This window comes from Nyctibius grandis, chromosome 31 (genome assembly GCF_013368605.1).
Source record: "Nyctibius grandis isolate bNycGra1 chromosome 31, bNycGra1.pri, whole genome shotgun sequence".
In the NCBI taxonomy this organism is placed as follows: Eukaryota; Metazoa; Chordata; class Aves; order Nyctibiiformes; family Nyctibiidae; genus Nyctibius; species Nyctibius grandis.
In genome coordinates this window covers 4,133,663-4,160,387 of record NC_090688.1, presented here as the reverse complement: position 1 = coordinate 4,160,387, position 26,725 = coordinate 4,133,663, and the positions used below count along the sequence as shown (strand labels likewise).

General features: G+C 52.0%; 2 protein-coding genes across 4 annotated transcripts in view; both read left to right on the top strand.

Annotated features, from left to right (window-relative positions):
- Positions 1-5: 5 nt before the first annotated feature.
- On the top strand, positions 6-6,341 carry FKBP8 (FKBP prolyl isomerase 8). Of its 2 annotated transcripts, none has more exons than XM_068420626.1 (9): positions 6-76; positions 725-1,006; positions 1,180-1,349; positions 1,513-1,601; positions 1,899-2,116; positions 2,190-2,362; positions 2,474-2,551; positions 4,726-4,863; positions 5,467-6,341. In XM_068420626.1, the coding sequence occupies exons 2-9, from the start codon at positions 739-741 to the stop codon at positions 5,551-5,553; spliced, it is 1,221 nt and encodes a 406-aa protein (XP_068276727.1). In that variant the 5' UTR covers positions 6-76; positions 725-738; the 3' UTR covers positions 5,554-6,341. The 2 variants fall into 2 exon arrangements, with proteins under 2 accessions (XP_068276727.1, XP_068276725.1); XM_068420624.1 differs by lacking the exon at positions 6-76 and adding an exon at positions 271-346.
- Positions 6,342-7,067: 726 nt separating this feature from the next.
- ELL (elongation factor for RNA polymerase II) overlaps positions 7,068-26,725 on the top strand; it is a 55,089-nt gene continuing 35,431 nt past the window's right edge. For both annotated transcript variants that reach the window (XR_011049864.1, XM_068420603.1), the window contains exon 1: positions 7,068-7,227. Coding sequence is in view for 1 of the 2 variants with exons in the window: in XM_068420603.1 (XP_068276704.1) it covers positions 7,093-7,227 (135 nt within the window). In the remaining variant the exon portion in view is untranslated. The remainder of the gene's footprint in view (positions 7,228-26,725) is intronic.

Genomic DNA, 26,725 nt, shown 5'->3' with positions numbered 1-26,725 from the left:
GGCCCGAGCCGGAAGTAGTGGTGGCTGGCAGAGGGAGAGGGCCGGGACCCCCCCCGGGCATCACGGGGCTACCCCGGTACCGGGACCCCCGCACCGCACACGGGCCCCCGCGCCATGGCCCAGCGGCGGGCACCACCCCGGGGCGGCCCCTTTAAGGCGGCGCCGAGTCCTGTCCGGCGCGTCCCTGACGGGCGTTCTCACCGCCCAATGGCGTCAGCGCGGTGGGCGGTACCGGCCCAATAGGAGCGGCGGGGGGGCGGGGCCGGCTGCCGCGAGTGCGCGGGGCGGGTGGGAGCGGCGGGGGGCGCGCGGCGGCCGGCGACAGGGGGAGTCCCGGCGCGTGACGGTGACGTGGGGCCCCGCGGGCGGGGGGCGGGAAGGCACGTGGCGGCGGGGGGCGCGCGGGGCGGCCCCTCCCGATACCGGCACCGGTCCGGGCCGCGTCTGTCCCCGGCGGGGCTCGTTCCCCCCCCCGCGGGGCCCGTTCCCCCGCCACGGGGCCCGTTCCGCCCCCGCGGGGCCCGTTCCCCCCCCACGGGGCCCGTTCCGCCCCCACGGGGCCCGTTCCCCCCCCGGGGCTGCCGGGCTCTCCTGTGTCCGAGCCGCGTATCCCCCCGGCGGGCCCCGGGCCTGGCTCCCGGCGCTGTCCGGGCTGGCAGCCGCGTCCCCCGTCCCCCCGCCCGGTAAGCGCAGGCCCGATCCCCGTCCTCTCTCCCCCCTCCAGGTTGCTCCGCCGTCATGGCCTCCAGCGGGGAGGAACCGAAGAGCGGCTCTCCGGGCCGGGCAGGCACCGGCACCGAGCCGTCACCGACGGCCGACGCCGTTCACCTGGACACGGCAGAGGATTTCGAGGTCCTGGAAGAGGAGGAGGAGGAGGACCTGAGCGAGCTGCCCCCGCTGGAGGACGTGGGCAGGCCGCCGGCCCCGCCGCGGGGGGACACCCAGCCCCGGGAGCAGGGCAGGGAGGAAGCGGCTGAGGACCCCCAGGAGTGGCTCGATGTTTTGGGTGAGAGCCCGGGCAGGAGGGCACCGGGCTTGTGGGGCCTCACGGGCTTCCCCGCGGCTCCTCCGGTGCTCCCTGCGCTGCGAAGGCCGGCCAGGAGTCAGAGCGGGGTGGTGGGAGCCCGACTTTTCCCTCCCGGCTGTGGGCTGACGTGCCTTTGGCCTCTCCTTGCCCAGGGAGCGGCTTGCTCAAGAAGAAGACGCTGGTGCTGGGCCAGGGGGTGGACACCCGTCCCCACAAGGGCCAGAACGTGACTGTCCGCCTGAAGGCCACGCTGGAGGACGGCAGCGTGGTGGAGGAGAACCCTGCCCTCACCTTCACGCTGGGAGACTGCGATGTCTTGCAGGTCAGGACTGGAAGAAAACCTGCCCGGCTTTATCACTGCGGAGCAGGACCTCACCTCGGGGGGTGCGGGGAGGGTTTGGGGTCGGTGATGTCCCCATTTTCGGGTCAGAAGCGGCCCCTCTGCCCTCGCTTACGCTCCCTCCCCACGATGTTGTTCCCTGCAGGCTCTGGACCTGTGCGTGCAGCTCCTGGAAATGGGGGAGACGGCTTTGATCGTGTCAGATGCAAAGTACTGCTACGGCGCTCAGGGCAGGTGAGCGAGGTGGAGCGGGATGGCCCCAAACAGGGCTGTGAAAGCTGTTCCCTGTGCTGCCAGTGACAGCCCAGCCAGCAAGCCACAGCTTCACGGGCAGGGAGACCCGGCTCACTTGTCACATGCAGGGGGGATGGCAGCATGTCCTGCCTGGGGGGAACGATCTGCATCACGCCCTGTCCCGAGGAGCTCCCGTGGCTGTGATTTCTAGGCCACGGTGCTAAATCTACATGGCCCAGCGGCTGGTGGAAGTGGCAGAGGTGGCAACCTCATGGCTTTGTGCCCCTCTTTGCGCAGGAGCCCTGACATCCCACCCAACGCGGCCCTCACCCTGGAGGTGAAGCTGCTGGCAGCTCGGGACGCGCCGGACCTGGAGCTGCTCAGCGGGAAGGAGAAGATAGAGCTGGCCAACCGCAAGCGGGAGCGCGGCAACTTCTTCTACCAGCAGGCAGATTACGTGCTGGCCATCAACTCCTACGACATCGCCCTCAAGATCATCAGCTCCAGCTCGAAAGGTACCTGCTCCCACCTGGGCGAGGGCTGCCTGGGCTCCCTCCCCGCTGTAACCCGGCTCTGGGGTCTTTGCAGTCAACTTCAGCCCGGACGAGGAGGCTGAGCTGCTGGACGTGAAGGTGAAATGTCTCAACAACCTGGCAGCCTCGCAGCTTAAACTGGACCACTACGAGGCAGCTCTCAAGTCCTGTAACCTCGTCCTGGAGCACCAGCCGGGGAACATCAAGGCTCTCTTCCGAAAGGGCAAGGTGAGGCCGGGTGTCCGACAGGCACCGCCGTCCCTTCTCCACGGTGTGACAGAGGGCAGGACGAAGGGACAGGCCCCGGCTGTCCTGCTCAGTCTGTACCTCGCCTTCCAGGTCCTGGCTCAGCAGGGCGAATACAGGGAGGCCATCCCCATCTTGAAGGCGGCGTTGAAGCTGGAGCCTTCAAACAAGGTAGGGCTGCCGTTGTGTGCTGCCGGTGATCCTGCTGAGCTGGGTGTCTGCAGGACTCTCTCCTCTCGGCTGTATCCCTGTAAACCTCAGTGTCCCCCGTGGAAGGCTGAAGGCCCCCATAGCTGTTCTCAAGTTCCTCCATGAAGGGAGGCTGGAAATAGCCCCCAGGGTTGGGGCAGCCGTGGGGCGACGCACCCCGTGGTGCAGTGTCTGAGCGCGGCTGGGCTGGTGGGCCCCTTACTTCCGTGTTGCGAGACTCCCTCTTTGCCCTTTGGTCCTTGTGGCGGCAGGACTCCCTGCTCCAGCCATCCTGCATGTATGGTCTGGGCTGCTCTGGCTTTCCTGGGTGGCTCCAGCGGCTGGTGCCCCGGCTGCGGGAAGTGGAGCAGAGCCGAGTCCCTGCAGACTCGCTCAGCAGCCCGGAGCGTGATTCATGGGGCATTGGGAGCAGCCCAGACCTTGGGCCAGCACGTGGGCCAGGGCGAGCTCTGGGTCAGGAATTTCCTGTCGGTTAATGATCAGCTGCAGGACCGGAGCCTCAGGAGAAATCAAAAACCAGCATCAGGAAATGGCCCCAGCAGGAGCGAGCCTGGGCGAGCTGGGGGAGAGGCAGGGAGGTGCTGCCTGAGCAGGGTCGAGGCGGGGGGCTTGGTTCTACAGGTGGGCTTTGGTCCTCAACTGGGTCTGTTGTTTTATCCACCTCTTTTCTGGGAATTTCACCAGACCATCACGATTTGTGTCGTGATGTGGTGCCTGAAGGTCACGGGTAGGATGGGGCACTGTGAAAGCAGGTGCTCGGTGGTCCCGCAGCACCCACAGAGCTCGTGGTCTGAGAGCGCTCGCGGGGAGGGATGAGCAGGATCTCAGACCCTTCACTTCCCGGTGACATTAGGGTGGGCAGCCCTGATGAGGGAGCAGCACGAGCGACGCAGGCGGCACCGGCAGCAGCTCCCCTGGTGCGTCTCTGGCACGTCACTGTTGGCGGGGCGGCTGCTCGCCAGCGCGTTCAGCTGAAGCTTTTAATTGGAGAGGGGTGAAAAATCAAAATGCCCGGCAGTGACGTTACCAGTGAAACCACAAAGACAGCAAATTACTGGGCTCTCCGGCCGGCTGCCGGGACTCCCGGGGAAGTGGCGGTGCCGCTCCACACGCGTCGGTGAGTCACGGGCTACGGCTACCGGTGGTGAAAACAGACTCGGCTCCACGTGCCTCGGAGGAAACCTGTTTTTTTGGGGCTGTTGGCACCTTTCAGCTGTGACAGGCCACCAGGCGCTGGGCTCCCTTCTCCTGACCGCTTGGTTCTGGGAGCAGGGGGGGATGCCAACGTTTGTCCTACACCGGTGTGCCAGCCCCGGTGAGCTCGGGGGTGCCTGCAGGCGCTTTGTGTCCTCCAGATGCCCAAAGTCTCATGCTCGAGGCCGCGGTGCCGAGTGTGGCACCATCTGGTGAAGTCCTGGCCAGGCTCCAGGCAAGCTGATGTGGACCAGAGCCGGTGCGGGTGGCCGGTGGCGGTGTTTCAGGGAGGCCCCGGAGCGTGGCGTCCCCAGCAGAGGGCACAGCACGGCCGTGGCACCGGATTGCTGTGCCACCGTGACTCGGGGGAATGGCTGGCCATGCTGGGTTCGGCTCGCCGGCGCTTCGTGTGCTTTCTGTGAGGCCGTGAGCTCCGTGCAGGACGCAGAGCTTCCTCCTCCAGCCCTGGCTCAGCACAACTGGGCAGGTACCCACATGCTCCCGGGTCTTGCTGCAATCCCGCTTCAGACCAGGCTGAGGTTAAGCCCGCTTTCCCAGCTGGCTTCCAGACAGAAAGGTGCATGTCTGTCCCCAAGGCGGACACTTTTCCATCTCGATTAAAGGAGAAAATCCTTTTCCCGATGGCTGGCATCAGCCCTGGGCTCGGCTTGGGTGGCCAGAAAGGACAGAGGAGCACTAAGACCCGCGGGGTGCCCAGCCTGGGTGTCTGATGCCAGCCTGGTGCCCTCAGGGCAGGGGAGCAGGACAGGATCAGGCCATCAGCCCCCCCCCCCGGCTGCTTCTGAGCTGTTCCATGAAGCTCTTGCACGGCCCCAGGGTGATGGGACCTGCTGTTGGTGGCACTGCAGTCCCTGTCCCCTCCCCTGCACCGCAGGGATGGTGTGGGGCTGATAACCGCAGCGCCGTGCTCTCCTCCCCAGACCATCCACGCTGAGCTCTCCAAGCTGGTCAAGAAGCACGCGGACCAGAAGAACGTGGAGACGGAGATGTACAGGAAGATGCTCGGGAACCCCAGCGCCGCCGGTGCCCCCGGGAAGTGCAAAGACAAGCTGCCCTGGGTAAGGGCTGGTGCTGACCTTCCGCGGGGGTGGCAGAGGGGGCGGGGGTCACCCCTGGGGTGGGGAGCACTGGGCTGGGTGCAGGGGGTGTGTCAGTGTCCCCCAGGCCCCTGGGGGTTGACACAGTCCTGCTCCCAGGCTGGGGGGATGCTGATGTGACCCACAGGGTGGGCTGCGTGAGGGCAGCAGGGCTGCTGGGACCTGGGGGCCCATGCTCCGGCGGCCTTGATCCTGGCTCTGTCCGAGGGGTCCCGGCCGTGCTCCTGGCTCTGTCCAAGGGGTGCTGGTGATGCCAGCTGGAGGGTCCACACTTTGCTCCCAGCTGCCACGCTCGGGAGCCTGCTGGCTGCACCGGGGGAAAGCGCTGTCAGCTGGGCTGCCGGCAGCACACACTGTCCCCATGGCCGTGCCGGCCACGCGCTGGACTGAGCCGACGCAGCACTTGCCTTTTTGAGCTGCGTTATCTCGGATGCGCGTTGGGAGCTCGGTGCTGTCGCAAGGCCCGGTGTCAGCACGGGCAGGGCTGCACGTCCCCGCTGCCGGCGGGGCTCCCGGCACGCCACGCGCATCCCGTCACCTCGCTGGTCTGTCTCTCCTCCTTAGTCCATCCCCTGGAAGTGGCTCTTTGGTGCAACAGCCATTGCGCTCGGCGGCGTGGCCTTGTCCGTGGTCATCGCGGCGAGGAACTGAGGATGGCAGCGGGGCGGCCCTGCGGCACAGCACCTGCGCCGGGATGTGCCTCTCTCCTGCTAAGGGGCTTCCCCGGGGCTCTGCCGACCCCTTCCCACGGACTCGCAGTTGCAGAAACACGGATGCTTTCTCTGCTGGAGGTGTCGGACCCCCTCCCGACGTCCCCCCGTATCCCTCGGGGTGAAGCTGCGGGGATGGAGCTGCAGGCAGAGCAGGGACCCCAGAGCACCCTCCTGGCGCTCAGGGGCTCAGCCCCCAGCCCCAAGCGTGTCAGGGGGAGCAGGAGCTCCTGCATGCTGGTACGCCGTGGCTGTCCCCAGCCCAGTGAGCCCCAGCGGGCGCCGTGGCCCCGCCGCCATGGTGGGACGGGCAGGGGGAGGCACGTGGAAGGAACCTGCGTGGGTATGAACCTGCACAGTTGGTTTCTGCGGCTGGGCGCAGGGGCATGTGCAGCGAGATTCCCCGTGTCCTGGGGGGCTGCTGACGGCTCAGCTCCCCTCCAGGCACCCGCTCCCCTCCTCAGCACTTCCCCACAGCGTGCAATGTCCAAAGGAAGCCAAAGAAACCTGCAGCGGGAGGGGAGCACCGCAGCCCTCCTCTCCGGGCTGTCTCTTGTAGGTCCAAGCTCTTGGGGGTCCCTCTTTACCCTGCAGCTCTCTCCAGCCTGGGGCTGTCCCCAGGGCCCCCCGCTGCCCTGGTTCCAGCTCTGCTCGCTGGGGGGGTTGTCGCACTGTCCTCCTGCCCCAAACTGACTGTGAAATTCCCAAATAAAGGACAATTCCTTCGCGCCCAGGCCTCTTCATTGCCAGCGAGGGCCGGGGGCGAGGGGGGATGCTCCTCTTGGCTGTACCCCCTCTTGTCACACACGTGTGGCTGCAGGGGGGGCCGGGAGCGGCTGTTTAATTTGGGGGGTGAGGGGTGGGGGGGGTTCACGGACTCTGCAGGCCTGTGGCAGGAGGGAGCAACCTCTGTGGCAGGGGATGCTCCATGGCCGCGGGCTTTGGCTCTGGAGAGGCCTGGTGAGCACGGAGCTGTGCTGGGGGGTGCCCGCTGCCCCCAGGCCCTGCTGGGGGGGCAACCCGGGGGCTGTGGGCCCTGCCTGGGTGGCGGTGGGGATGGCCAGGGGCAGGCCTGGGCCTACGGACCCTGCCCGGAGGGATCCCGCAGGCCCTGCTCGGGGGGGATGCCCGGCCCCCCCAGGCCGTGCCCGGGGGTGATGCCGGGGGACGCGCGGTGCCCGCCCGCCGCCCCCTCCCCCGGGTCCTCCAGCGCTGGAGGGCTGCACCAAACCACCTTCCCCGGCATGCCCCGCGGCCTTCGTTTGCATATCCCCGCCTCCTCTTCCCATCTCCCAATCGGGCGCGGCGGCCGGCTGGGCTTGGCCAATGGGAGCGCGCGCTGCCCACCTCCTCGCCCCAGCAACAGGCGCCCCGGGTGGGCGGGGCGGCGGCCGGACGTTACATGAATAATGCATAAAGGGGGCGTGGCGGCGGCGGGAGGCCCCGGCGGCCCAGGCGCGGAGGGGGAGACGGTCCCAAGATGGCGGCGCTGCAGGCGGAGCGCGGGTACGGGCTGTCCTGCGGCCGCCTCGGCCGCGGCACCCGCGTCTCCGTCTTCCACGTCAAGCTCACGGAGAGCGCCCTGCGCGCCTTCGAGAGCTACCAGGCCTGTAAGGTAGGGGCGGCGGGCGTGGGGCGGTGGGCACGGCCCCGCGGCGGGAGGGCGGCCGCCACGAGGCCCTGGCCGGAGCCCCCGCGGGCGGCACCGGCGGGGTTGGCACCGGCGTCGTTGGGTGGCGGGGGGGTGGGAGGCCTCCTCACGGGATGGGGCGGGGGGGGGGCCCGGTCCTGCCGCTGCCCGGGGTGTGATGGTGGGGGGGGGGGGCGGACGCGGCGGATGACCGGGGAAATGGGGTGGGGGGTGTCGCTCTGTGTGAGGCCCTCCCCGGTGAGAGGCTGGGGAGATGGGGGGGCTCCCGGCACCGCCTTCTTCGTGAGTGACCGGGGAAACCGGGGGGGGGGGGGGGGGGGGGCGATCCCTGTGTCGGGTACCTGAGGGAGGCGGAGGGGTCTCGCCGTGCCCCCCTGGTAACGCCCCGGGGGTAGCCCTGTGTCCCCCCCCCCCCGGTGGTGTTTGAGGGGCCCCTGTGGGCCCCCCGGTAGGTGACCGGGGAGGGGTCGTGATCCACCGGTGAGTGCCTGAGGGGGACGGGGAGGTGTCGGTGCACCCCCCTCGGTAACTGTTGGGAGGCCCTAACGTGTCTGCCACCCCCCACGGTGGGTGACTGGGGGACCGGGGAGCCGAGGTCTCGGTGCCGCCCGCTGGTAGATGCCGGGGGGGGGGGGGGTTGGCTCTCGGTGTCCCTCCCGGTAGGTGACTTGAAGCCACCATCAGTCGCCGGTAAGTGGCTGGGGGGGGGGGGAGCGAGGGATGTCGGGGTCGATCGTGTCGTGTCCCCCCCTCCCGCAGTGAGCAAGTGAGAGGGTGCGGCCCCCCCCACCCGGTGACCGTGACGTGGGTTTGCAGGGCCCGGGGGGGGCCGGTCTCACCCCGGGGACGTGTCCCGGGGGGGCGGGGTGGGTCCGCCCCCGGTGGTGGCATCCCCCGGATTGGGGGGGTCCCTTCCTCACTGCCCCCATCCCTGGGGTGCCCGATTGTCCTTCTCTCCCCCACCCCCAGCCCGGTGCTCTGCTCCCCCGGGGGAGGCAGGTTTGTATTTTGAAATTTCCAGATTGTCTTTTCCGAGATATTTCCCTGAAATGCGTCCAGCAAAGCTCGTTAGTCACGTAAATAAAGAATAATGGCAGCGCTCGGCATCTGTCCTTCGGATGGGCCGGAGAGGGACTCAAAGGCTGTTCCTTCTTATTGTAATTTTATTTATTTTTTTTTTTTCTTTCTGCCTCTGATCCTGCGAAGAGCGTCTCTGGCTCCTCGGCGAGCTGGGGGGAAGGTGGGAGCCTAACCCGTTTGTCATTAGGAGCGTCCTGCCTGCCAGCTTCTGTAGGATAAACCATATGTTGTCACAACACTATTTTTAATTTAGGGTGTTGGTTACATCACATCACCGAATTGGGCAATCTCTGTATAGGGACGAAGGTAATTACTGTACCAGGGTTTATCAACTTATATTTTAATGGGTGTTTATCAGCATTATGAGAAGTCAGTAGCAGTAAGTGCTTTGGACAGACTGAGTTATTACCTTTTTTTCTCCAAAAAGAAAAAAAAAATCCCAAGAAATGCTTTTCTATATATTAAGAAAGCCTTTTCTTTTGGGGGAGGGAGAGTAGGAAGACTACAGGCAGCTGGGTTAAATATTTTGGGAAGCTATTCTGAGTCCATGTCACACATGAATAGTGGTGTTTATTTTCTAAATGAAGTCTGGTCTCTAGATTGTTTGGTGGCCAACGGCCACTAATGAACTTTGCTTCCTTCACCGCCACCCAAAAGAGAAATAGTCAAAGGCTACTGGTGATTAAATGGGCAGGAAAGGATAAGGGCAGAAGAGCTCGCTTGTTTGTGTAGTGAATAACGCAACAATTAGTGGGCTATTAAACACATATGCTCATTCTGCGTTTGTTCTATAAACAGTTTCTCCAGCTTGTTGAACGTCTCTGCTTCCTCTGAAACGCTCGGCTGTGGTGATGCCAAGAAGCGACTTTACAGCACACCTTGGAGCGTGTGTTTGTCCAGGCTAGGCTCTGATTTAATTTTGGTCTGCAGTAGGTAAATGGAAAAAATTTGCTCAGGCTTCTGCTGCTCGGTTTGGTTTTAAATGTGGTATAACTGACGACAGCGTTGTGTAATGGCCTGGAATCCAATACTGTTGTTTGTGTTACCTGAAGTCCGACGTGTGTGCAGTCTGACCTGTTCCGTGCGCCGGGATAGCACGTCGGGGCGATTTCTGCGACAAGCCTCTGTCTCTTTGCCAGAACAGGCAGGGTAATGTCTTCAGTTCCTTGCTTGAGTTTGTTCTTGGTCTAATAATAATGTATTGGGATTACATAATCCAAAAATGATCACCCAGCCGGGCGAGCTGCCATTTGTTTTTAGTGTCCCTTGTGCCAGAGCAGTTGCGTTCTTGGTGTGGAGCTGTACCACGTGTGGATCGGGCAGCAGGACTGTGGAGAAACGATATTTGTCTTCTTGAGTCTCTCCCGCTTGGGTCTCTGCTAAATTGTCCATGTCCTGGTGGAGAAAACACCCGCAGCTCCCTGTATTGATGCCCAACTCCGTGTTTCAGGAAGCTGTTGCTGTATCCTGTACAGAGAACGTGGAGCTGCTGCTGCTGAAGAGGCCCAGATCAGAGCTGCAGGCCACAAAAGGGTTTCTTTCTCCAGTAGCAGGGAGGGTACACTCACCTGAAAGAATAAGAGTCTTAAAAATAACAATGGCTTCATAGAGGACACTGTAAGATGTCGCCCGTCTGCTCCTTGTGAAACTCGCTGCCCCTGAACCAGCTTCCACGCAGTTGTGAAACCGCGAGCGCTGAGTGCTGAGCTCCGCAGCTGAAGGCTGAGCGGTGGAAAATGTGTCCCAAGTCACTTTGTCCACTGATGAAATGGAGCCGGTCTGGTGTGTTAACCTAAAACAACTCCTGCTTCTCCAAGGAGTCTAATTCTATATTAGCTTGCACTTTTCTGCGTCCCCTTTGGGTGTGGGTGCAGGCTCTGCTTAGGCCCTCCCATCCCTACATAAAGCAGGGCATGACTTTTCCCCATCTCTTCTGGTCTGCCTCCAGCTTTCTTGCTGCCCATGTCGAGGTACAAGGGGACTCCTCACTCCCCTACCTTCTCTTCTTCTTTCAATCTTTATCCTGGACCCTGTCTTTCACACTTGGTGATGGGATGTTGTATCTGTCCTCATCTAACACACCCTGATACGTCTCCATCCATGACATCCATCCTTTGCTTTTCACGCTCATTTTTTTAGCAACGTCGTGGGGGTTTCTGGGTGAGCAGGAATCTTAATGCACAATGTAAAATGCTGCGTGGCAGACCCGAAAGTCTCTTGGCAGTAGGTTCAGCTCCTCATGGTGTTGTGGTGTAGGTGCTGATGGCGTGTAAACAGCGTTCGGGCTGTTCCTGGAACCCATAACCTGGGAATTTCCCGACTTTTACATATTTACTTAAAAACTCTCTTTGTGGCTTGAGGAGCGGTACTGGCGAGCTTGAATGATGGATCCCCTTTCAATAAGGAACGACGTGGCTGCAGTTGCACATGTTTCTCCATTATTTGTAGCTTATGTGTTGACCTAACCGTAGTTGATGGAGGCCAGGCTCAGCTCAGGTGCCAGTCCTGGGCCTGGCTTGCGTGGTAGCCTCCTGATTTTAGGAGGATGTGAAGAGGGTTGTAGCATCCCTGCTTCGGTCAGTGTGTGATGGAGCAGCTGAACCCGTTGTACCTCCTGCTCCTGTTGTACCTCTCTGCCCCTGCTACATGGAGCATTTTGAACTGAAGCCACCGGTTGATTCACTGGTGAACTTTGGCAGATGCACAAATATTTATTGGGGGCCAAGCTGAGATAACCAAAGCACATTGCCCTTGTGCTCTACAAGCTGGACTGAATTTTGGAACCATGGGCTGACAGACGTGGCTTCCCAAGTCATCTCTCCCCGTGCCTTCTGTGCTCTTCTTAAACCGACCGTACACAGATGTTATTTCTCAAAGGTGGTGGTTAAACTGACCCCTTGTAGTCACCGCTTATTGAAATAACTTTTTCAGACTTTGATTTTAGAGCAGGTTGTTATAGGTGCCTTCATCTTGCTGGGTTTAAAGCATGAAATACAAAATGAAGGCTCCTGCTGTCGTTACAGGGTCTTTAGGGTAATGCGTATTCATGCTGACTGGGGAATTGAAAGCTGCTTGCAGGTGTCAGGAGGAGAAGAACAATCCGGCTTTCGAATCAAAATTCATTGAATTATCTTAAAGCTTTTTGCATCATTCCTCCTTTCCTGTAACCTGTTTTTTCCTGTCCTGTTAATTCACTGATGCTGTAGTCCGTCAAAATTGAAGCTCTTACGACATCGGGAGCATGAGTCGGTGACATGACTGAATGAATCAGAGGAGGCTGGCTGGCGAGGAAACTCATCGTACACGTACATCTCCTCGCAATCAGCAGAAATGGGACAGGATATGCAGAACACGCCGAACTGCTCAACTCCTGCTCGATGTTCTTGATGTTGACCTGAATGTGGCACCTCCCATTCGAAGGAAGGGGACAAAGAGACATTGAACATTGTGCACGAGGAATGTTTTGGCCCCTGGCAGTTTCCTTTCAATTATTTAGGGTAGCTTTTTCTCTCAACCATGTACCGTTTGGATCTGCTCAAATTATAGATTCATCTCTATAGTTTTCAAATTGCAAGGGGAAGAATTGTCTGTAATTTACATCTAAAGTGACGTACAGTTGCTATGGGATTCGGTGGCAAATTATAAACCCATTATGCTTTTTTTTTTATACTGGTGGTAGCAGACTAAAGAAGTAGGTCTAATTGGTGATGTGCCAAGGGAAAATAGAAAGTTTGTGACAGAATCCTTGTGACCGACGGTGCTTTTTTTTTCTTTTCAAACGTGATCTGCTTTTTATCAGCAAATCATACGCCACCATTAATCAGAGAAGTTGAATTTGGGCATTAATAACTCTTTGCTCTCTAGCAATACTGGGGGAAGCAAGCTTGAAGATTAACCCCTTAGATTATTTTTATGAGGCTAGGTTATTTTTTTTTAAGATATGTAAGTGGAGTGTTTTGGCACTTAGCAGCTGGATCCTGGCGATCGTGTTCATTACCCAGCAAGACTAAACCCTCGCTCCTTTTCAGCATATTCCATAGCTGGTTTCTTATTCCACTTAAACAGCAGGAAAGGTATTATAAATTGTTTTTACTTCTGTCTGAAGTACACCTGATCAAACATGGTGTGCAGATGAGTGTCTCCCACTGACCTCCTGCTTGGCCAGCGTGTGCTGCAGCAGGTCCTGCCTCGAGTGGCTTCTACGAGCCCGTGGAGCCTCGGGGTGATCCTCCGGCATCAGGGGTTTTTTTTTTCTGAAGTGCTCTGTCCTGTTCAGTTGGTTTTTGTCATAGTGCTGCTTGGCAGAGGGATGGTGACTGTTGAAATAGTTCACTTGCATGGTGCCGACTCTGTTGGGATAGCCAAAGAGCCTTTATTACCGGGGAGGGAGGGGAAGTTTTGTTTGAAAAAGCATTTGAGGTCTCGTTAGTAAACGAAGGTGTTATCTCCTAAACGATTTGCACATTTCAAACAACTTAAACTCAGTTCTGCCTGTAACTTGTAAGCAGAAACTTGTGAAGCGTCTCCAAATCCCTGGTGTTTGTGCATGTTGAAAAATGGGAAGGGACAGACTGCATGCGTCACTCCCGTACTGATTTGTGCCAGCTAATCCATGGGAGAAGAATACGTTTTGGCTGACTTAGTGGTTTTGCTGCTAATGCACGAGAGAATGCGTTTGAATGGATGGAGTGGCCACACGGGTTTAGGTAGACTTTGAAGAGATACCATATGTCTGGGATCCTACACCAGATACCCTAATTTGTGAACACGGTCGTGTAATATACTGGCTTGATTTGGGGAATGGGAGAAGTCAAGGGGGGGAAAAGTGGTCATCAGCTCAGCGTCATAACGTCAGGAAGGTTGAGATCGAGTTACCTCTGACTAATTAAGGTTAATGCTGTTTCTGGAGGAGCCATTATCTGGAGTGAACTTAATGCTAATGAAAAAAAAAAGCCTGATAACCTGAACTATGCTAATATTTTATACAGGGTGGATACAGAGGAGACATCACCAAAACTAGGCTTCTGCTTTCAACGTGCCTTAGCTTGACCTAGATGCATTATCCAGGAAAGGAGCTTGGATTTGCTGATAAGAAGAGTTTTCTATAGTAGCTCATGTGTTGCTTAGAAACACCCCATGTACGTAAGGCAACTTTTGCACACCATGGTAACCTAGTATTGCCTTTTGACTGTTTTCTTGGTGTTTTTTTTTTTCCAAAGAATTTATATAATAGAGCATGATAAACCCCTCAGCAGTTGGTTTGCAGAGTGGTGGTGTGTGTCACTGCTGCAGCGGGAAAGCAGACTTCCAAAATCCAATCCTTTTTGCATCGCTCCAGCGAAAAGGCAGTCTAGAAAAAACACTGCTCCATGCACTTGGTCTCTCCTTTCTTTACATTGGACTAGTGCCTCTTTTAATTTAAAGAAACCAGCATTTGTTTAACTCAAAAAGAGGTCACCGCTTGTGAGTGTGACTTGACTTAGCTGCCCACCTTGAGTCTTCCCTGATCGGGTACAGTCTGATTGCGGTTAACCCTCTGCTCGCCCTCTGTGCAGCAGAACTGTTCGTGGCTGTTGGAGAATACTTTAGCCCGAGGCGTTCGTGGAAAACCAGGATGTTTTCTTCAGAGTCTCTTCAGGCCAGCCGCCACCACCAGTTGTTCTTTCTTATATGCAGAACGTGGAACCATCCGAGGAGGCTCTGGGCATGGTCCTGGGGCGCACTGCTCTGCAGGGAAGCAGGTCAGCGCGGGGAGAAGGCTGGAGCCAGCGTCTTGAAGGACAGTGTGTGCGTAGCACCGTGAGCAAGGGCTTGAGTTGTGCTGCTGGCTTCAGCCTCCGTTCCAGACCGCGCCGTTGGGTTTAATGGTAGACGCAGACTTTCTGCTTTAGGCTCGTGTCCACGCGTGGTGGGGTTTAGCCAGTACCGTGAAACTTCCTAAACACAACCAGTCACCTAAACCTTTGTGGTATATAGATTTCATCAGTACAAACATCCTCTTCACTACTTGGCTCGAGGATTTTGAGGTCCACGTAGTTTAGCTGATAGGCCATCCTTTGATAAGAGCAGCCACCTGACACCCGTGGCAGTTTCGTTCGGACAGCATCAGTGCTGCAAGGATAGTTTAAGCTAATTGTCATTCTTTAGCAAGAGCAGGTGTGTTGCTTAAAAGCCTAGCAAAAAAGCCCAGCATGACGGAAGAAATGCTAGCTCAGTCCCCATCACTGTGCCCAAAGGATCCATATTTTCTAAAAGAAGACGCTAATTTAATATTTCTTCTATATTCTTACCCACTGAGGGCTTCTCCTGTGATGGGCTGCAATCAATACATTATGTGCCAGTTGTGGTTATTTGAATCATATTTCCACATTGCAGTGTCTAGACTTTATGTTTGTATGAGTTTTGTTGTACCTTTCCAGCCCCGGCGCTGATTTCAGTTATTTTTGGCTCCCGGTTTCTGTGAGAAAATCAAACGGGCTGTGTGTCTGTCTTTCCCAGTCCCCAAAAAGAAGGGAACAAGGGAATTGGCAGAACTTAAGTTTTTTAAGCTCCTTTGCCACCATTTTTCTTTCTTCTGAGAGAATCTTTCCCTGGTTCTTGCACTGAGAAAAATGTGCTGTGAAAAAAGGTATGACCTTGGTAGAGGCAATCAAGGCTAGAAAAAGTGAATATGCACATATTTTTAGAAACAAAAAAAACCTTGATCATCCACAAAGTAAGAGCGTTTGTTGAGAGTGGAGCAGCCTTTTAATTGACTGCATCTACTATGCTTCATTTTTAGCCAGCAGCTTTCTTGGGCTTGCAGATATTCAGGACTACGTATGTGAGTGTATTGATGTTCACAGGAGGGTTGCTCCGTGTTCAGTAAGTCTGAGAGTCTCTCTGGGATGCTCAGAGAAGTTGATAACGACACAGACCTCGATTGCATTAACCTCGCTGTGACCAGAAGGTAGGACAGGCTTCAGTAACGTCAACAGGAACCAGGGGAAGTAGCAGAAAATAGTGTGTAAACCTGAGCTGAGACTGAATTAATTCGATTCTGAAAACAAAACTCCTGGTATATGGTAAAGTGAATATTATGGATAGATTGGTGAAAGGAAATCACGTTCCCAACTCATAATTAACTGGTAGAGCTTGCTGCCATGACATTTAAAAGGCTTAAGTGCATCTGAACAGCAAGAAAGATTGGTGGTATGGTATGCAAAGAATAAAGGCTGTGGTTACAGCCTCTCTACGCATCTCTGCCTGCGTGCCGGCTCTCCGGCTCCCGTCGCTCCCCCGGTGTCAGAGGGGATCCAGCTCGTTGCCAAAGCCGTGGCTTTACCTCTTCCAGGGAGCCGAGCTCCACGCAAACGTCAGTGTAAATTCTTCCATTCCTTTCCCATCCAGGATTCAGCGGATGCTTTTTCAGAGCCCGGGATGGGCGGAGTAGCAAGGAAGCAAATTTTTCCACCCTGCCTGAGCTTGGGCAAGAGGAAATTGTGCCTTGGAAGCCATATAAGGCAAGTCAGCCGGCTCTTGCTGGGCTCACCTTTCCGCGGGGAGGCTGGAGAAGGGAGCAGCCCTTGCTCACAGGGAGAGCGTAAGGTCTGCTGGTGCTTTGAAGTTGTTCCCTGTGCGTCTGACACTCGCCGGAGGTGTGGTGTGGCAGGCCCGATTAGGTCTCAGCAACTCATTAACTCCCTGACTTGTGGGGCTTTAGCACGCTGGCCCAAAACGAAGGCGTGAACTTGTGATTCAGAATGAAACTGCTGTAAAATGACTGGAGCTGGGAAGAGGTTGTGGCAGGTCGGAGAGTGGAGCAGCCTTCTCACAGGGCTTCTTCATCTCCTCCAGCAGCGTCCGATGCGGGTGCTGCTGACGACAGACCGGGCCGAGCAGGACTTTGCTCTGAAACGATAGTTCCTGTGTCATTAGAGTAGATTTTTGAAAATACTGGTGGCACCTGTTCACGCTTCCAGGGGTGTGCAGCCGTCGGAGCCGGTGCAGCCCGAATCGTGACCTTTGCTGCTGCTTCTCACAGAATTAAGAACAACTTCTGCTTCCATAAATAGCCTCTTAAGAAGCGCGTAGGAGCTCTGCTGACCAATTTCTTTTGAAAAGTGCTTTCAGTGACACCTGCGACAGCGACCTTGCTCACTGTTTCCCCTTTGTGTGCTCGCCAGGGCAGCCACGTTTTGATGGGAGCGTGGTGGTCCTGTCCCCAAGCTCTGCTTCCTTCTCTCCCAATAGATGCTCAATAATAAAAAGAACCTTTAGGTATCTGTGTGCTTATGTGCTCTTCGGGGTCAGGATTTTTTGTTAGGGAAGTTGCTGGTACTTGTTTGCTTTTCCTGCTCTAAGGTTTGAAATTGTTCCTACCTTGGTGGGCTCCACGTTCCCTAAAGGCACTGAAGAGGTGAGGGTGGTTCCTGAAGCTCCTAGGTCCTGTGTACCTCAGAGATGGTCTGGCACGTGTCATGGATGGCTACCAAGCCTCGGCTTTATTCCAGACACAAAGTGTGGTTTTCTAAAGGCTAATGATGCAGCCGAGCAAGCGTATTGTAATAAACCAGTTCTCCCAGCATGGAGTCTGGGAGCAGCCCCGTGCTGACGGAGAGTCCCGAAGAGCTTTGCTAAGGAAGCGGCTTTTTGTTTAATCTTTAGAAATGTGGAAGTGGGAAGGGGGGAGGTAGTAATGGATAAAGGATAAAGTAAAACATACTTAACCTTTAGGGACGTAAATGGGATATCTCAGATCTGTTTGAAATGTGCACTTTGGTTGACGTGGAACATAGCGGTGATTAAAACCAATCGCAAACATTTTTCTTGAGGTGTGATTCTGGAATCGTTTAAGGACTTTGTTCTTCATGCATTAAAATGGTGCCGTGGAGATTACTGCGTTAAAATCTAGAACACATTCTTTTGGGGTTTTTTAACATAAAGGGAAAAATAATAGATTTATTACCTAGAAGGCTGGATATTATAGTGTCAGGCACGTTTCCACGACCTTCCTGCTGAATATCTGCAGTCGTTTGCACTCGAGATGTACCTAATGTAATGTTAAGAAAGCAAAACTTTTCATCTCACTAGAACTTGGGCGGATGATTATATTTAGACCAAAAATTCTGGTCAGACAATTAAGTGCCAGCTCCGTGACCATACCACTTCTTTTGCATGTATGAATTAGATTAACTGCCTCGACTCACTCTGTCAGGCAAGAGAGATTCTCTGTCTTAATGTATGAAATCTCTCGGGGCTTTTGGGCTTGGACCCAGGGAGTCTTTTTGCAGCTCTGTGGTCAGTCTCTGTTTAGTCAGCAGAGGTGGTATGTTTTTACTGTTCTTATCTGAAAATTTTTCATGTTCATTTTTGGAATTTGTTGTAACCTGAACTTTCACAGGTGTCCTTGCAGGGAGCACAGAAACATCTGACTGGGTTTTTGGGGAGATTTTTTGCCAGTTTAGAAGAGTATGTTCTTTCTTTTACTGTTTGTCGCTTTATTTTTGGAGCAGGTTTGTTACCAGCCAGTCTGGTAGTGCAAATAAAGATGTAGCTGAAACAGTGCGGGTTCTGTGCTGCTCGCGGAAGGAAAGGCAGGACCTCGTTTAACTCGGGAGTGGCTTTTTCAGGCAGCTGCCTTCACTTTTCTGTCGGAGAAGGCAAGCACCCCTGGAAGATGGCGTTGGCAGGGAGGCTGTTAGCAGTGCTGTGTTAGCGGAGGGTATGTAACGCGATGAGGTTATAACATGGTAGAAGATCTAGTGGGGTTGTCTTACTCAATACATTCAGCTGGAATTTGGGGGCAGCTTCCCTCAGTGGGAAAAGACCTGGCATTTGTGATTACTTTATCGTGAACTCCCTCATGAAGCTGGTGAGATGGTAGGAAATTCCAGTGACATCCCTGTTGAATACTGGGGTTCTGTTGGGTTGCATCCCCCGAGTCCTGGTCAGCGCTGGAGCACCTCTGCTCGCCTGAAAGCCAAAAGCAGCCGTGTCTGAGCATCTTGCTTTAGCTTTTGAGTCCATCTGGCTCGCGGGGTGTTGGTGGTCGGATTTCTCTGGGGTTCCTTTAGGATCCTGGCTCTGCTCACTTTTCTCTGTCGTGGCTCTGACTCTGTGAGGAACGTCTGAAGATCGTCTTAAGTAGAACTTTGGCAGACTAGTAATTACGCTTCCCTTTAAGTGTCAATAGGGTATAGTTGGGTGCAAGGAGAAAACTGGTCCAGGCTTGTTTTCCTCGGCTCAGCAGTGTGTATGTTGGGTGAGATTTGTTCTGGGATGGTTGAACGAGTTTGTCAATCTGATCTCTAAATTGCCTGTCTATATTTTTCTCTTGCAAGAAAAGTAGTAAAGCTGTGTGGAAGATAAGGATCATACTGATGTTTCAGCAGCTCGTTTAAGCCATCTTATGAGCACACAGGCAAGTGAATCAGCCCTGGTGTCTTAATATATCCTAAAATAAATTAGACTTTCGTAAGCAAATCTGGTGGGTTAGAACTGCTGTATTTTCATTAAAAGATTACAGTGGAGAAAACACTCTTTTGAAAATTCAGCCTTAGGGTTGTGTTGTTCATTAACTGATAGTCACTCCTGTTTACCTTGTGTGATAAGTCCAACATTAAGAATGGCTAACAGTGCTGATGCCGTCACAGCTGCCCTTCAGAGAGAATTGCTCTTTTTTTTATGGCTTGGTTCACTGACAGGTGGTTTGTGTTTTTTTTTTTTTAAACTAAAATAAATGCAAACAGCCAGAATGTACTTCTCCTAATCATGGAAACGGACTTTTTTTTTTTTCCCCTGTTCTTAGCAGCTTGGTAACGCTGTTCTTGGTACAAAGGTCATTTAAAAATCTGGCATGTCAGGCCAGCAACATACTGCTTCTTAATGAGGCTTAAAACCAGCGTGTAGCCGCTTGGTGGAAATATATTTGACTGTGGAGCAGCAGAATAGAGGGAGATGTGAACAGCTTACTGGGAGGGGATCACTTGACTTTTCTTGCACCCTGTATCTCTGGGTAACCCTCAGTACCCAAGTACTTACAGTTCATTGCGTAAGGGGGTTTAATTTTTCTCTTGTTATGCAAATGAGCACAGGTGTTTGACAGCACGTTCGCACTCTTGGAAGAAAAGCAACCAAAATATCTTCCAAAATACACGTGTGCTCTTTCAAAGTGATTTCTTCCTGCGTTTCAGAACTTGAGGCTTTCTTCTCCTGGCCGTGGCTTCTCGCTGCCCAGTAGCCACCATTCAGCAAGGCGGCGAGGAGGTCCTGCGGCGCCGCTCTTACTTCATCACTGTCTTGCTGAAACCCTCCCGTCCCTCCTCCCCAGGATGTCACTTGACGTTGAACTAAACCTCTTGAACCTTCCTTGTTCTCTGTGGAGCTTCGTCGGTAGTTTGAATGTCTGAGGGCTTTTGCTCTAATCCTGTTCCCCAGCACTTGAAGCTCCAGTACTGGAATTTCAGCACCTTCAGCCTCGCCTCGGTCTTTACGGCTCTTTGACTGTTCTCCAGTTAAAACTAGGTCAGAAACCACTGTCAGCTGCTGATATTTCGCTATTCCTGTTTTAGAAGTTGTAACCCAGTGTTGCTGTGTTTGATCGCTTGCTTTTAACATATTAAATGGCTCATCTCGCTCTGCACGAGCAGCCTGACATAGGAGAGCTGGTGAAACTGCTCACAATGACATCTTGGCTATAAAAGCGACGTTACCTTGATTACATCTGAAAAGGTGAATTATCTGTTTGTTACGTATAATGCCGAAGATGCCAAACTGACAGATTTTTTTCCACAAGCTCTCTCTAACTCTACATTTGCTGGCAGTTTGTGTGCAGCCAGTTTTCTAGCTGTAATTAACCAGCTTCTCTTTCTGTCTCAGTAGCTTTGTAACCTGATGGGTGAAAGGAAAATAGATTAAAAAAAAAATCACTTAATTGGAAATGTGCAGATTGGTGAGGAACAAGGTAAAGCGGGTATGTTGGAAGTTATTTAAAATATTTATTTTTAACTGGGAGTTCTAGCTGACTGGACCCATTCAGCGTTTTTAGAAGACTATTATTGGAATGGTGCTTGAAGTCTGAGCTGGAGTGCCTCAGTATTCAGTGAAATCCACCTGGTGTAATTTAAGAGTATCCTTACTCCTTTCTTTTAGACTTTGAGCTAGCTGGCAATATTGGAATTCTTAGGCATTCTTGCTTAAGTGGTGTTTAAATAAGTTCTTACTTTTCAGTATAGCTTGAAGGTTGTGGTTTTTAAATTCTGCCTGAGCTGTCATCTCTAAGAAGTTTGCCACAATGGCAAGTTGTTTTATTAAACTGTTCTTAATACACTGAGTTTTCTTTCATGTATCTCCTGCTGCTCTGTGAACCTCATCTAGGGTCTAAGGATCCCTGGGTTGGAAACCCACGGTGTGGAGGTACTGATACAATCCAGTGCTTGCTTACAGACCTGGATGGTCTCTGGTAAATACTGCATGAAGTGGCTGTGGCTCCATGTACCACCTGGGGATTGTTAGCTGTGTTTCACAGATGGAGTTTGAACCCAAAGGTGAAATGCTCGATATAAGGTGACAGAAGGAAAGCTTCTGGCGGAGGGCAAATGGAACAAGTCTCAGCTCTAAATCTGGTTCTGTAGTCACTTGACATCGCTTCCACAGCGTGGCCTTCAGCCTCGGGTGGAAGAGCTTGGGTGTTTTAATCAGTTATGGAAACTTTATTTATGATGGGGATGAGGGGGAGTGGTTTAAGATGTGCTATCGTGACACACTTTTCTATATTAATCTGGGAAACATTTTATTCTGGTAGTTGAGGATTTAGCAAAAGCTAAACCCAAAATATTTGTAGTATATATACTTGATACAGCCAGTTAGGGAGAAGCTTCCTTTTAACTATTTAACTTCTCGCAGTTCTAAGCGTGAGGGTGACCTTTTCATCCGTGTCTTAGGTCTGGCCAACGCAGTGGGAATATGTGTGCTTTGTAGTCACTAAAGGTAAAGACCAGCCAGATACTGGTGTAGGGTGGCACTTCAGGAAAAAACATTAACTCTTGTGTTGGGATAAGAATGATGATTTTTGTGACTTCAGTTGCTGACCCACACAGCAGTTCAGGAGAGGAATTGGGCAGAATCACAGTTGCTGCGATCCTTTTTGGGCAATCCGACCAAAAATGCCTCCATCTTCACATTTCACAGCCCTGATTTCGTTGTCAAAACAGACCCAGAGCAGTATTGCTTTATTGCTTCAGAAAGGCTAATCGGTGAAAAGTACCGTTTCGGAGACAGACGATGGCGAGCCAAGTGATTTCCACAACTGAAATTGTTTTCCTCAGCGTTTTCACAAGCTTTTTGGTTACGTTGGAGAGGTGGCCACATCTCCAGCATCTAGTAAACAGTTAGCAGACCTCCTTCTTCTTTCACAAGCAGCACAGAAACCTTCATTCAAGGTACCTTGTACTAGAGGAATGGCTTTTAAAATATTAATCTGAGAAAATCTGAACCCCCTTAATGATTCTTGGCTCCTAAAACTGTTTAAATAAAGCCTTTAGGGAAAACCAGAACTGCTGTTCACCTTTAGCAGAGTTGGGAATTTTGGATGATTCAGTTTCCTTCTGTCAGTGGTTTTTTTGTTTGTTTGTTTTGTTTTTTTTTTCCTCAGTCCTTTCCCAATTTAACAAGATCATCTGGTAGCTACAATAAAATTCTGCTGCAAAAAGCAAGCAGTGTTGCATGCAAGAGAGGATTACCCAGGGAATTTTGAGCATGGATGTCTTAATGGGGTTCTTGCCAGGCTAAGGTCTCTCTAAATTGTCTTGTAATGCAAGCGTGTGCCCATGCTGAAGCCATACTGCTGAACTTTTCTTAAGAGAAATAATAAAATGAACTTAATCATTTGTTAATAATCCTGACACTTATTAGTATTTCCAATATATGGAGGCAGAGCAGGAAATTTCTTTGTGGGATAGTGCTTCTTGTTGAAAACAGCGTTTCAAAGCAAATCCACGTGTTCAAAAAACAAATCTAAGAGGGTTTGCTTTCCTTTGCCTGCACTTTAGAAATACCAATATTTACCTTTGTTTTTTTCTACCCTATCTTTAACTTACAGTATCTGCTAACAGATTGAGCCGTGCTAAAAGATACGTAGTACTGCTCTGTAAGAAAGGGATAGATTCAGGCCCTATGAGCAGACTGAAATTCTGACTTAATTTTTTTATTGAAAACATTTTTTTCCTCCTGTGTAAGCAAGTGACTATAGGGTTGCTATTTTTAAAAAGAGGTGGGCTTTGGGATGTGTTAATTTAACTTTTCCCTAGACTCCATGCAATTGGTTGCAAGTAACAAAACAATGGAACTTTTTTCTAGGTTTGTGCTTAAATTTTTGCGACGAATTCGCCAGCACAGCATTGTCTTTTTACAAGTGCTTTGGGAAATGTTGTTTCAACTTGTTTTATGCTTTCCCGGTTTTACCTTCTATTGCTTTTAGTCTGAGTTACAGCAGAAAAATCCCTTCAGGAAAAATGGGAATAAAAATAACCATTTGTGCAGAATTTTGTTGATTTCTAGTGTGCTTGTGGGAAAGGGGAAGGGGTGCTTGAACCTTTGGGTTGGGGAGAACGGGATGAGACCCTGAGAGAAAAGTAAGAGCGTTTAAGTGGACAGTTTTGATTCAAGAATGCAACGCTGATTAATAAATTTAAAATAGCTTTGAGGGCTACTGGTTCTCAGTTTCAGCAAGGGTCTGGAACACCCTTTTGTAATGAGTAACGGATGCAGAAAATTCAATAACACAAAAAATGGAACTTCCTTTTCAGAGGGATGCAGTAATTGTGTCAGACTACGAGGGTTTTTACTTGGAGTGAAGTAGACCTCTTGGGTTACTGCACTAAAAAATGGGCATGATGTTTTGTGTTTTGATAATTCTTTCATTATAGATGTTTTTAATTGATTACCAAACTGCTTTGAACGGTTGTACTAGACACTGAAAGCTGCACAGGGATGTAAAACCAATTTTTTTCCCCAAAAAAGCCTTTCCTTCACAAGCCTTTGGAAATTGTGGGAGTTGGCCATGGGTCTTCTGATAGTCAAACCTCACTCAGCAGGCTCATCTTGTTAACAGTGGAATTGGTGGGAGTTTGTAATGATTAAACTGCAGTTAATCATCCTTTAAGCTCTCGTGGCAGACTGGTGTCAGGCAGAAAGAGTTGAGACTTTATGATTAATACTTCTTTTGCTAGACTTAATGAGCAGGTCTCCCTTAACTCCCCGGAAAAGCAAAGATAAACACCAAATAAAAAGGGGAGTGCTGCACCGTTGGGAAATGTGCCCATAGGCTCCGAACTTGGCTTCCCAAATGAGGCTGCCTTCTCCATCGGTGCTGAAGATACCGAGCTGTGGCTGGGTTAATTGGGAGCTAGGGGCCCTCGATGCCACAAAACTGCATCTTTTCCCGTATCTTACAATATATGTTCCCTTCGACCTCAGACTACAAGTGGAATCGCACCGCTTTCCAGCTTTGCCCAGGGGGAGAGCTGCAGCCGCTTGGTACCGACTGTGTTGAGCAGCGAAGTTGGGCCTCTTGGAAGCAGCAGTGATGGGATCCAGTGACCAACTGGCCGTTGGAAAAGAAAGTGGCATTAGAACAGAAGTGTTGTGGCTCTTAAAATGAAGTAGACTATGCCTGTATCTATCCCTAGTGCTTATTCTCCTCTTGCAGTGTCTCTGCAGTAACCTGTCCCCTAACAGGGGAGCCCTTCTCTGGAGACACGTAGGTTTAACTCCTCGGTTTCCTCTGCAAGTCCCAGGTCTGTTGTCTGCAAAAACAAAGCTTACATTCTCCTCGGAGGCAGAGCACTGCATCCTTGCAATATCTCTTGCAGCCATTTCAGATGGTGTATTTGTTCCTATTTATTATATGTGATTCCGTATCCATCTCGGCGCTCTTGAAAAAGAGTTTCTCGGTTACTGTGCTTGCATTGCTGTAGAAATTTAGGAGTAGGGATGCAAGAAGTCATTTGGTGGTTCCTGCCGTTGGGAAGGAATCGCTCTGATAGATGTGCTGTTCCCTTTGCAGTAGCCAGCTCTTCCTATGGCCAAAGCAGGTCCCTGCTCTACAGTGACCAGAAAAAACTCGATACCAAGTGACAATACTTTAATTATTCCTCTAAGGAATTGAGCCTTTTTTTAATTTTCTTCCTGAAAGGCATTGCCTAAATTGCATATATGTGTAGCTTTCCTTTCTAGTGGAAAACTACTGTGCCTTGTGCTCGCCAAACATCTTGGCTTAATGCTTGCGAGCGATGTGTGGTTTGTCCCAGGATTTTTCAGTGCACGCAGCGAGTTAGAGCTTCCTTACCAAAGGTACCTTTCACGGGATTTGTGGTCTGGTGTTAAAGATGATCCTAGTATCAGGTTTCGTGTCAGAGACGTCTGTCCTTTTGGAGTTTAAAGGTTTATTTTTGCAAATACAGCATCAGAAAAAACACAGTTTGGTTCTGCACTAGGAAGCAAAGACTCTTTGAAGCACGTCTGGAAAGATTTACTGGAAGTTACCAAGTTGAAACACAAAAAATTTCCCTGGGCTTGAGCATAAAAGTTAAACTGCCCTGTATGTAAAACATCACCAGAGTGAGTTTTGTTTGAATTGTTTGCTCGTGCTGTGGAGGGTTTTAAAGACGAGACCCACCAAGGAGCTTTATACTGGGAACAAATGAAGAAAGAGGGGTTTGAAAAGCTGTAAAATATAGTAAAAAATACTGTGTGGTGCAGCCCGTCGCCGCGAGGCCGGTGAGCTCGGCCTCTGTCCGCTGTCCTGAGCTTTGAGGGTGCCGATGGGTGTTTGGGTCGCCAGGCTGGCTCCGTACGTCCCATTTCTCACTCCATCTCTCCCTTCCCCGAGTTCCTCTTCAAACAAACCTTTCTGGCATCTGCTGGAAAGCTGCCGTGCAGCGGGGAGGTGTGCTGAGGGGTTTTGCCTTGCCCGTGCCTTGCTGCCTGGGGAAATGGTGCTCGGTTGGTTCGGCTTAAGTTTCCAAATGAATTCTGCTGCTAAGAACTGTATCAACAAAATACATTGCGTTTTATTCAGGAGGATCTTTTTAACCTGGATTAGACGAGATCAGAAGATCCAGGCACGCATGAGAGAACAGGCTCCATGGCTAGCTCAGCTCTCGTGCCTGTGGGGTGACATCTTGATGACAGTGGAGTTTAATTGCTTTCTGGTTTGCTGATACAAGCTATTGTCCATTTAGGGACTGAGTTTGTGCTTTACGTTGCAGGCACAAAGCATTTCAATTAGGCTACACTTTTTTTTTTTTAAACTTAATCATGTGTCTTACTCTCTAAGCTTACTCAAAGGTAGTGGTTTTGTGTGTTTCAATGGAGCTGGTATCTTTGACGCTCAGATTGTTTAGTGATGTAAAATTTTGTGTGCTTACGATGCTTCCTTAATAAGGAGCTGTGAATGTTGAAATTCTGCAACTCAGCCACAGTTTCACTGGTGTCAAGGGTTTTTTTTCAGCTGACATTTTTAATCAAACTTGTTTTCTGTCTTACAGGGGCACTCTTGGTTTTTGACCCTGGAAAGTTAAACCACTGAGGAAGTGACGTTTGCACTGTAATAGCCCACTTAAAATTATGCAATTATAAACCAGGAAGCCAGTATGTATTTTGCAGTTTAGCAATTAAAAACTTTAAAATGTACAGCTTAGCATTTTGGCTGACATAAAAGCTCTTTATCATTTTATTGCTGCTTGCACTATGTTATGACTAGGGCTTGTAGGTGCTTTATTATTACAGTGATAATATGCATCAATTAATGCATTTAGGAAGGTGATAGTTTATAATAAACACAGAATATAGTTCAGAGTAATTGGTAAGTCCCCAGCTCCTAAACTGTTTCAAAAGCACCTTTTTAAAAATTATTTGTATTAAAAGCTCGAAGTGTTGCTTCTGCCCCAAATAAATACTTGTTTTAAATGTTGGGGAGAGGAAAACAGGATGGAGGAGCAGGGAACTGGGCCCAGCAGACAGATGCAGGTTCATTGTTTGACAACACTTTGCTCATTGAAGTAATAGCTGGACTAATCTCAGAGGGGAGGAGTGAACAAACTGCTGTTTGTGCATGGTGGGGTTTGCAGGTGCCGATCTCTGGAGGGACACAGGGGGACCCCGAGTCCTCCAAAAGCATCCCCCGTGGCTGCATTTCTCACCTGGGCAGCTGACCGTTGTCACCGTGGCTGCTGGCACCTCCCTTGAGCAAACAGCTAAACTTCTGCTTCGATAGTTGTGGATTTAAATGGCATTTTCAAGACTCTTTCCCTGAGAACGTTGTATTTGAATAGCAAAACCAGTAGCTTGTCTCTGTGGCTTCTGTAGTATAAAAAGGTCTGGAAGGCTTTGTAGTTTAGGT